General features: G+C 39.6%; 2 protein-coding genes across 4 annotated transcripts in view; both read right to left on the bottom strand.

Annotated features, from left to right (window-relative positions):
* The window catches only part of LOC118335600 (meiotic recombination protein REC8 homolog), a 10,647-nt gene extending 8,869 nt beyond the window's left edge, over positions 1 to 1,778 (bottom strand). The window contains exon 1 of the mRNA XM_035671970.1: positions 1,723 to 1,778. Within this exon, the coding sequence (XP_035527863.1) occupies positions 1,723 to 1,778 (56 nt within the window). The remainder of the gene's footprint in view (positions 1 to 1,722) is intronic.
* A 440-nt stretch (positions 1,779 to 2,218) lies between these two features.
* Positions 2,219 to 10,985, bottom strand: part of setdb1b (SET domain bifurcated histone lysine methyltransferase 1b) — a 15,693-nt gene continuing 6,926 nt past the window's right edge. The window contains exons 12-25 of one of the 3 annotated variants that reach the window (XM_035672891.1): positions 9,108 to 9,221; positions 8,702 to 9,005; positions 8,304 to 8,565; positions 7,179 to 7,269; positions 6,972 to 7,088; positions 6,664 to 6,833; positions 6,267 to 6,509; positions 5,971 to 6,141; positions 5,006 to 5,136; positions 4,732 to 4,751; positions 4,479 to 4,597; positions 4,100 to 4,356; positions 3,912 to 4,000; positions 2,219 to 2,559 (exon numbers count right to left, since the gene is read on the bottom strand). In XM_035672891.1, the coding sequence (XP_035528784.1) occupies positions 2,442 to 2,559; positions 3,912 to 4,000; positions 4,100 to 4,356; positions 4,479 to 4,597; positions 4,732 to 4,751; positions 5,006 to 5,136; positions 5,971 to 6,141; positions 6,267 to 6,509; positions 6,664 to 6,833; positions 6,972 to 7,088; positions 7,179 to 7,269; positions 8,304 to 8,565; positions 8,702 to 9,005; positions 9,108 to 9,221 (2,206 nt within the window). In that variant the 3' untranslated portion in view covers positions 2,219 to 2,441. Of the gene's footprint in view, positions 2,560 to 2,588; positions 3,331 to 3,911; positions 4,001 to 4,099; positions 4,357 to 4,478; positions 4,598 to 4,731; positions 4,752 to 5,005; positions 5,137 to 5,970; positions 6,142 to 6,266; positions 6,510 to 6,663; positions 6,834 to 6,971; positions 7,089 to 7,178; positions 7,270 to 8,303; positions 8,566 to 8,701; positions 9,006 to 9,107; positions 9,222 to 10,985 lie in introns of those variants that run through there. The other 2 variants (XM_035672892.1, XM_035672893.1) reach the window with 2 other exon arrangements.

Below are 10,985 nucleotides of genomic sequence, written 5' to 3'. Positions count from 1 at the left end.
AATTCTTGGGTTTATGGACAAAAAACATGTTTGTCAAGGTAATTTTTGAGCTCCACAGTGACCTTTGACCTTTCGTGGTCCAAAGTGTCACTAATTCACATGTCTGACTAATTGTGAAATATTGTTCATCAATTGTTAGGTTAATGGCCAAAGACGTGTTTTAAATTGGCCCACATCTATTGTTTCTCTACAATTGGATCATTTATTATACTCCGTTGTCCATTTCAGGGCTGGTTGCTTACCAAAAGGCGATTCCAGAGTTCCCCGCCGGGGTTTCCTGAATTGATGTGGTAATGTTTAATGGGATTCAAAAATGAAGTGATGACGTTTTTTATCCAAAAGGTCAAAGGGCAACTTCAGTGTGACATTGTAATGTCCTGTAAAAACTCTTTTTTTGGGCCATTATTCAACATTACAACTCAGGAACAGAAGAGGGGATTGGGACCATGGGTGCTTTTCATTTTGCCAACGTGTCTCCTTGCTTCCTTTCCTCACTCGCTTTCCTTCAGAAGCCTCCTCTCTCCTCTGTCTCCTCAAGGTGCATTTAAGGAACGAGAAGAGCTTTCATTCAACGATTTCTGAGTCACAGGACGAGTAGACGCAAGGAAAGCATAAGTCAGGGTAATGAAAATAGGATGACACGTTGACTGGGACGACACAATAAGCAAACAATAACTAGCACAGTGCTTTCATCCTTTCATCCATTCTGCCATTGAGTATCGCTCTTCCCTACAAAAATCCATCTTCACATAGTAATTAAGTACATGTGTTCCTGTTCCTGGAATCATACATGTATCATCAATATAGTGACAACTTCCATTCAGCCAAAAAACACAATTCCTTCAAAGTCTGGACAGACGTGGATGTAAATGTGAATTATTATATTTCCACTGTAAACCTTGGTCAGTATGACCTGAAAATACTGTACTTAATGTGAATAAAGCACATTTTAAATTGGAAAAATAAAAAAATACACTTTCTAAAAGCCTTTTCTTTGCTCTTTTTGCCATAATGTATATATATATATATATATATATATATAACCTTTGACCTCATCTTCAAAGTCTTTTGTAAAGAGGACTTCAAAGGTTTGGACTAGTTGTTTTGGCTACAGGGTGTATGTTATAGATATTTGTTATCTTTGCCTCTGAAGCACCTGCAGTCCGGGCTGTGTGCAGTTTATATGGTGGACAATCCGGAGTCTAAGTTTATCTATTAAAGATATTAAAGACTCACAAAAGAAGAAATAGTGCGTCAGCTGGACTTTTCACTATGGAAATCTTTACAGTAACGCTGATACCTTTAAACGTCCTTAAACCTTATCAACTTCAGTCAATCTTCACATTAATTATTAAGGTGTTTGTCCACTTAATTGTTAAGCAGTTTAAATGTCTTGTCCCCTGAGAATAAAGGAAGGTTGGGCATACAATTCAATTTCAGTGAGCTTGAGTTTATATTTAAGGTATTTGTAACTATTAAGCGACAATGGAGGCATTTGGGAAGATTTTTATTTTTATTTATTAGGTTTTAAGTCCACTTAACAAAACCAGCAGAGTTGAAGTTTAGTCTCTAAATGTAAGTCTAAATTATTAATAATAATTAATAATCTAACACAACCGTTTGATAGATTCCCCGTTAATAATCGGCTAATAATACAGTTCATATAGCACTTTAAAGTCATTTCACTGTACATATAATTGGATTTAAAACAATTTTACTCACCAGATTGTAGAAAAACATCCTGTATGACGCTTTAAAACTGCCGGGTAGTAAAACATTTCTGAAAATCTTTCAGAAAATCAATAAAATAGCTGGTAAAGGTCGATAAATTACGGATATTAGTCCACTCCAGAGCGGATTTTCTTCAGTGTGTGGTGGGAGATGAATGTCGGTTTATTTATTGTTGTTTGGGACAAGCTGATTGGTCTGTCCCACTGAAAGCAGCTGTAAATAAAGTGTGGTCTTTGTCCCATTAGTTACATGCTGAAATCTACCACATGTAACAATGATCCCACACTTTCAAAATAAGAGCTCTGACAAATAATACAAAGTAACTCCAGATGTTTTAGTTCAATCAAACATCTTAGGATACAAAACGCTAAATATTTAATTAATACTGGTTTTTTTTATGCATTTGTGAAAGTAACTTCTTTCCCATAATAATTTAACAGTTTCGCCTTGTGTTTATGGCGTTTTCACAAAAGAGCAGAAGCTTTGATTCATTAAAGAAAATTACGTTTTATTCAAGTGTAAAGAATTGTGATGGATAAAATGAGACACATCCGGAAACACAGTCATATAAAATAAAAGCAACAAAACAGCAGTAATAAACATATTCAACTTAAAAAAAACAAAAACACAAAATTACAGTGTTGTAAGAGCTACTCTACATTTCCTATAAATACAGCAGAGGGAGTAAAGTCCAGGCTGGCTGCAGCAGATCACAACAGTCTTCCTCTGCACTCAGTGGATCCGCAGCAGCAGAGCAGCACCTTCCCCTCCACACTGCCCACCTCATAGTTGTAGTCCCAGGTCAGCTCTGTGCCGGCCCGGATCCGCCTGCACGAGAACAGGACAAGAGTTCATCAATACGTTAAACGTAAAGCTAATATAGTGCACTGATGACTACATTCATTCTTCCCCTGAAAACAGCTAAACAGCAGTGGAGCTCCCCTCACTGTTACTGTGATCACTGTTGTCAGCTCAGCTATAATCATCTTGATTAAAAGAAGCTCACCGACAGACTGTGAAAGCCACAGAGACAAAGCTGATGACCTGTCAACCCTAAAAATAGTGCTTATTTAGACCTAGTTTTGAATTTAACTAAACTTCACAGCATTATAAACAGTGATACGTACACTTACTGATGTACATTCTGAAGAGTAATCTTGGAAATAACGTGAACAAACTACATAGTCAGTGGCTAAAAATCTTTTAACTAAACTAAATGAAACAATTAACAAACACCTATTTTTACAATAAAACAGTAGAGAATAAAACATTTCTATACAACCCAGTAGTGAGCCTGAGGATAACATAGCAGTGCTGTGTTCTTAAAGCCTGCGTTCAGACAGAAAACTCAACTGCATGAAAAATATATACACACAGCTCCCTCATTCATTTCAGCGAGGGCGCTGCGTCTGATAAATAAAACAGAAAAGGGCAATACAACGTGATTTGGCACTTGTATCGGCCAAACTTTATAAAAGCACATTCCTGGTAAATGACTTTGTAACTTAATAGGACCAATGTGTAGGATTTAGAGGCATCGAGTGGTGAGGCTGCAGATTAAAAATCTCTCCCATTCCAAGCTGATTTCTTTGGGTGCCGCTGGAACAAGTTGAGAAAAGAACATATAGCTGATATAGCAAACTTTTAAATATGAACACACCAGCAGTTTCATGTTTCTGAACACTTGACAGTCTAACATTCACTGCTCACAACTCCTGAGGGAAATATCTGTAGCTGCTAAATGCTTCAATACATTCACCAGCGAGTTGCTAACAGTGTCTGCCATGTGGTTCTGGGCAGGTAGTGTACTGTGGGTTTTTTAAGTCTTTTTTTTTAAACAGTAGTTCTTTGTGTCCACACAGCAAAATAATGAGCTGAGACTCACTATAAAGCTCCGTAAAGCTGAGGGGGAGCTGTAGATTCAGGTGATAATTGTGTGCAGGTTCATGAGTTATTCCACATTTGTTATTTAATACTTTCTTAGTATAAAAATATCAATTACAGCCACCATAAACGTCTTTTCTGGATCATATTTCCTTGTGTCACTAATACCCCCAATACCATTGCAACTCTTTGTCTGCTGTTCTGGTCTGAACACCCATTTTAACACTTCTGAGATTGTTAAAAGCTCATATCCAACAAAACACGATCTGTGACTTAAAATTTGTTTCAAAACTCACTTGCTGGCAAAGAACGCCACCCAGGGAAACCGCAAGTCGTGTGTGTCCACAAACACATTCTGGACGAAAAGGTTCGGACTACAGCTGTGCTGTAATACAGAGAGGACACAATCAAAGATAAATACATAGAAACAGAATTTATGGCATCAAATGGTTACACACTGAGATCCTGTAGATTACACACTTACATTGAGGTAACGTCCAAGGTTTCCTTCCAACTTGGCATCAATGATGTAGCAGGACTCTTCACCATCAAAGAACAGACGGGTGTTTTTGGGAGCGTTCTCCCCGCCTCCTCCAGTCTGTCCCTGCTGTCCTGTCTTTCCTCCCTGACCTCCCGGCCCTCCACCTCCTCCGGGAGGACCTGTTTTTACCATCATCCCATGGCCGGACTTCAGGGCGATGCCTCTAGTAGATTTGACTGCTACCTGCTTCTTAGTCACACCTGAGGCACAAACAGCAGCAACAGTACCAAGCAAGAAAGAAAAGAATGAAAAATGTAAACAGTCAAAACCCCATAAAGACCACGATCAATGTGATGTAAATTCAAGTCTCTCTTCTCCTAACCTGGTGTGACTTTCTCTTTCTCCTTGTTGTCGTCAGATCCAGAGCTGATGGTCTGAACATCATCACTGTCAGAGAGAGTCATCACATCCTGCTTTTTCCCCGTTTCTGACTTCACTTGACTGCAAGAAAAACAAACAAAGTGAATCTGAACGGCAATCAAACTTTAGGGGATATTACTGATCACAGAGCTGCAGAATTGTTGTTAATTGAAATATGTTTAAAATCTAAGCACATTTTAGAAAGTCCAACACACCTCTTGCTGTCTCCGGATTCCTGTGATGGAAAACAGAAAAGGAAGTCATCAGTCATTATGCAAGAAAATCATAATGCAGAATCTCCTAAAATAAGAACCACATTTTTACTTTGTTGATTCTCTAACAAAAGATAATACATCTAAGAAGAGACTTCTGATGAGTAGTAAGATATTTTTATTTCTGTGTGAGACACTGCAGTTATTTTGAAAAGGCTGAGCACACAGAGCTCAGTACAATGAAATATTATTTTTACTTTATCTCTGCTGTACTCACCTTCTTCAGCCCCTGGCTGGTAAGCCAGGAAGCCACTTTGCTTTTCCCCGTTTCCTCTGGCATGGAAGGTGGCTTCTCATCATCGGTTCCTTTGGCTGACGCACTCAATCCATCTTTACTGTCTTGACTCCCTGGAGCAGGAAGGAAAGAGGTGTGTGAAAAGACAAAACAGAAATCTTGCACTCACTAGACTCACAAAACCCCAACTAACCCTCAAAGTCTCCAAATTTGACAGATTTTCGATTAGGGATGCAAAAAACAAGTAATTTCCCCCCTGGGATTATTAAAGTATTTCTGATTCTGAATCAACCTATAAATTGTTGTTGTAACTGATGAGCCATTTCATCCACAAAATCTCAAACACACTGGAGAAGACCAACTAAAAGTGCAGAAAGTTTTATAATTTCTTATTTTTTCTCACTGAAAATTAAATGTTTATTAGTATTTTAAAAGTTCTAACCAGCAAATGTTTTTTCAGTTCTAAAGAGATTTAAATGTTTAATCATTCAGCAGAACTGTTGTCCTTAATATTCTGTTTGAAGAGATCTTTTCATCACTACTGCTCAGCTGCTGCCTTCATTTAATTTAACATCTTACACCAACAGTGGGGTCAGATGAGGCTACACATTTAAACACACATATACACAACTAGGCAGTTTCACACCAAGACCACAAAAAAGTCTAATGTGTGCACAGCATTTATTCAAAGCAATCATTCAACATTTTTGGAAATATGAAGAAGATCACCACAATGTCTGCACTGGACATATGAAGCTAGAGGCTTTGTATAGAAAAGTTGTGGTTCTACGGGGGGTTGTTTGCTGGACCCTTTTATTACCTTACAGACCAGATGAGAGTGGCTATTGATAATTTAACTCTTGAATAAGAAACTATTCTTTCATAAAAACTGAACACTAGCAATGTCTTCCTCTGAGAAACATCTCCTAAAGGTGCCACCTGCTCACCTTCCTTGTTGCCCTTAACCTGACCACGTGTGGTGTAACTCCTCCACACAGAGCTGGAGGTGTAGTAGTTCTCCTTCACAAACGTGTCGTCCGAGCTGTCACTCTCATCTTCACTCTTCGAATCCTTGTCTTCGTCGTCATTGCTGTCCCCCGATGAGCTTGGGCTTCGGGCTGTGGCAGGAAGAAAAAAAAAAAAGCATGTGAAACATCATGTAGAGAAGGAGGAAGATGTCAGCTCGGGTCAAGAGCGCAAACACTGCCACCAGGTCCTATTGGAGTCCAGCTTTAACTCTCACCTTTGGATTTGGACTCACCCTTCTTGGGCGGTCGCCCCACAGGGTTAGTTGATACTAAAGCAGATGGTTGGATTTTTATCTTCGACACATCCACGCCGCTCCCCTCGCTGTCCGAGCAGTGAGCCTCGCTCTCATAGCCCTCCTTGAAGTTCTCCACACTCTCTATATGGTCCAGATTAGCAAAATACTCGTCGCCCATCTCCAGACCTTCTTTATCGGCAAAGTCGTCTGTCAAGATTTTACCTGGTAAAGTGGAACAAAAAGGGGTAAACGGAGAAAGGAAAACAATCAAGTCATCATTGTTATTATTACTATTATGAATAAACTTGAAGATGCCTGTTTTCCATCACCTCTGTCTTTACAAAACCATTCTTATAAGTCTGTTCTGTTTCCTCACCAGCATAAATGCAGACAAAAGAGCCTTTGGCCACATCATCCAGGCAGCGGATGCCCCAGCCTTTGTTCTGAGTCTTGAAGAGCTGGAGACGCACCTGCAGACCATGCTGCACCAACCGGTTGGTGCACATCTGAGAACAGCATTTGCACCGCTTATTACACTCGTAGATCCTGAGAGAGAGAGCAGGGGAGACAACCAAATTAGCTGTAATACTTAACAGTAATTATCTTCTTATGAGGTTATGTGGGGTGAGAGGCAGTTGTGTTTCTGTAGAGTACACCACAAGTGGGAGGTGCACAATCTCTGACCCTGTGGGGAGGCACTCCTCTAATCGTTTGTGCAAATATCCAGCATTTGGGTTGATCTGTGCCCCCGGCGTACAACCTGTGGCCTGAAGGGTCAGCTGGTGGCAAGAGCATTTGGACCTGTAATAAGGACAGAAAGACGTTCTCAGAATATTAACAGTGGATGAAATATATAAAATTGGTGGGTCACGGGTGAGCAACTTCACTGACTTGTCTCGACAGCCATCAGTGCATTCACACCCAACCAGGAAGTCTGCACTGGTGTTGATGTATACTCCATCTTCTGGAATACGTTCTTTACCTCGAAGAAAGGAGAGGAAGATCAGTAACTTATTCACAGGGATGTAATTCACAATTTTATACAAATCAAGATAATAGGTTCACGATATAATTTTCTCCTGAATTTTCTTTAACTAAATGAGACTAACAACAAATTATGACTGAAACAAATCTACAAAATATATTTTCTCTTTATCTCTCCAGTAGGTTACAAACTGTGCAAAAACTATGCATGTTTCCTTCTCTTTGTTAAAGTGAAACAGAAGTTTTTTCGCCTTAATACCACGATTGATATTCATTTGTCATGTCATCGATTTGAATGTTCACATATTTGCATCGCAATATATCTTCACATTCATACTTTTTCCACAGGGATTGTTCAGATAAGGTAGGGCCAGCAACAGGCAGCTGCATGGACACTTTTTGCACATAACACGGAGCGGGAAGCTAAAGGCAAAAATAGCTCTCTGAAAACTAAAAGCAAGATAAACAACATAAATTAAATGAATAAAAACTTAAAATATCAAATAGAAATGTTTTTACATTCATGCCATACAACTAGATTCCTTGTAACCATTTAAAATGTGTCTCCTGCTGTGACGAATTTCTTTGTCAGCTGGAAGTTGTCACATGTACAAACGCCATGTTTCCATCCACCCACTAACAAATGCCATAAGACTTCACAATATGAGCCCAATACTGGCCCAGCCTGACAGATTTGGGGATGGTCGGGATGATAAAAGTCTGCCAAGTCACAGTAAAAACAATAAAGACTACTCCACCAGTTTAGCATTGCACTCCTGTCGCACTCACAACTGAGATTTTACAAAAAAGGATAAAAACGGTGCAGTAAAACTGGAGATTAAGTCTTTTTTTATTCCAAGCATTCTTTCTTCTTGTCAAAACCCGGTGCCTACATTACCCACGATGCAACTCAATCACTAACAGTGACATCTGATACTGTGATCATCTTGAAAAACATAAAATATTGTGCAGTCTGATCCCGGCACAAGCCCAAATAAATCTCTCCCGTTACCATCTCAGTGTATTCCTTACTGTAAGCTACATCAGGGGGCGGAGTGGAATCAATCTCATTGACGCAGGAGAGCGGGATGTCCTCCTTCCCACCAGTGATGTCAGGAATGTAATAGATCGGCCTCTGTGGCTGGAAAGGCCGGTCCACGAGCACATAGGGGTCTAGACAGAACATCTCTAAGAATATAAAGTCACAGCGCGTCTGGAAAAGGTAGTGCTGGATCTCTGCCATGTTACGCAGGCAAAGCCCACACGGGGCCTTGTAGATCACGTGGAAGGACATCTGAGGGGAGAAGACAAGAGTTGTACAAATTCAGTTCAACTGCAAAGCATCTTTTTATATTTCAAGGTTAGGGAGAAACTAGTTTAATGCTTCTTATATCCACTTCTTAATTCATCTGCCGTTCCTTCAAATGTACCTTGCGGTTGACTTTGCGTCGTCCCGTCATGCGTCTGAAATCGTACAGTAAAGGTGTGAGGAGGGGGTTCTTTCCTCGGTGCGTGTCTGGTTTTGCAGGTCGGACTCGATTCAGACACGCGGGCTGACATGTGTGCGTCAGGTAGAAGATGCGGTCTGTTGGAGCTCGGTATGCGGGCTGAGGTGGGATTGTGGTCAACGCGTTGTTGAAAGGAGGAGGGGCAGGAGCAATAGTGGGCAGCTGTCTCTGATACGACTGAGTGAAAGTGGGCGTAACAGTAGTTTGGGGCGTCAACATTCTCCCACTATGGTTTGACAAATATAAAACAAAGAGAAAAAGATCAGTTACATTTAAATTAAATCACTTTTAACAGCATTTTTCTTTTTTTTTCTTCAGGTGGACTCACCCAGGGAGGTTGCTGGGACTGGACGAAAGAGACTGCATGACTTTAGAGGCATGAGTGCCTCCCACCCCGGGGACAAACGGAGAAGTGCTCTTCTTTGCCATCTGATGTTTATTGCTTGAAGACAGTGAGAAGAGAATTAAAAAGTCAGTCAGCATTGAAAGTCTCCACTTCCTCTTAAATAATCTAGATTTAAAACTCCACTAATCAATATTTTCCTGAACAAAGCATCAAACTAACGTGTAATGTGAAAGCTGCTGATGCTTTTTAATTTCCATCAGGAGTTGGTGGAGCTAAAAGAGCTAAAAAAAAAAAAGGGAATATTGTGCTTAAAATCATCAGGTCACCAAGAAACAGATGACTTTAAGAACAATAGTTTGCCTTATTAATTCTATGAAGTGACAATATGTCAGTGTTGTGTTTTTAGCTTGTTGTGCTGCCCCCAAGTGGCCAAAAACAGTTACACCAAGTGTGCTTCACCTCTAACCGCAGCCAGCGTGAGTGTGGTTAGGTGAGATCAGAAGGGATATTTGTTACACCTGTAAACCACATGTCACACTTCTACTGCAGCAAGGTGAGAGGTTGAACCACTGGGGGTTCGCAAAAACAACATTTTCAGAGGGTGATAACACTTAAATGAAAAAGTCAGATGAATTTCCACTTTCTTTCAACACAGCAGGCAGCAAAAACAAAAAGTGTCTTAAAAAGTGTCTGATAACAGCTGTATACAGTGCAGCAACTCACATGAATTAAATATTTTTCTCCCAGTGTTTGTTCTGATCACAGTTTAGATTTATAAATAAGACTGGATGAAGCTCTAACAGGGTCATAAGCTGATATTAGTCATTTGTTTGCATGCTGCTGAGTAGTGATACTTCTGTTATTCTCCACCTCATTTTTAGGGTTTTACTCACACACTGCTTTAATCTGCTCACCTTGCTTTCCCCTCTCTTTTCTCCCCACACACACACTGTCTCTCCCTCTCCGCCTGTCTCGCCCCACCTCTTTCTGTTCCTCTTTGACTCATAGAGAGATAACAATATGTTTTCATAAAGTCGATCAAAAAACACAAAAAACTCGCGTTCTGGATTATTATTGTTATTATTATTATTATTAATAATAATATTTTTGATTTTCATCGGCGATTCCGTTGCCATGACAGCGGACACCGTAGCGAACACCGAAACCGTTGCGGTCGGGAATGACATCGGCACCAAGCTGAGGGCCGAACGGCTCAGACTTAACCCGGGTTAACTAACCCTGATACACTGCAGTCGAGTCGGTGTCAACTTAATCTGAGGCTGTTCCCACTTTAATTATATAATAATGATAATAATCGTTGCTCCGTGTTTGTCCCTAGAGTGATCGATAATTAACGTTATATGAGGAGTTCAGAGAAAGGTTAACGGACTAATGTCACCACAGAAGGAGCCAACAAAGATAAGTTACATTACAGCGGTCATGTTGTAGCCTCTCCATTTACCTCTTACCGACCTTTATTTGAGACATGATTAAATACGACAGCGGTTAAAATTAAAGATTAAAGTAGTAAATTAACGAGAAAAACATCTCTCGTTAAAAGTAATTGGCCCGTTAATGAATTAATGTGTACAATACATTTACTTCAATATTATATACATTTAAAACTGTACTATGAGTGAAATCAGACATGGTGTCTGTGTACTTTAAACCCTAAATTCAGATCTGTGTTAGAATAATTTATAACTCTTAACAATAATTTCAGCAGCAACCCCAGTGGAAAGCCACCTGGCAATGAGTCAGGATTAAAAATAACATATAATATATAATTATATATATATATATATATATATATATATATATATTATATACATATAATAACAATAAATAATTAAATAAATA

This window comes from Morone saxatilis, unplaced genomic scaffold, assembly GCF_004916995.1.
Source record: "Morone saxatilis isolate NCDOM2014 unplaced genomic scaffold, NCSU_SB_2.0 Contig24, whole genome shotgun sequence".
In the NCBI taxonomy this organism is placed as follows: Eukaryota; Metazoa; Chordata; class Actinopteri; family Moronidae; genus Morone; species Morone saxatilis.
Note: the sequence above shows the minus strand (reverse complement) of the source record. Positions and strands in the feature narration are given on the sequence as shown.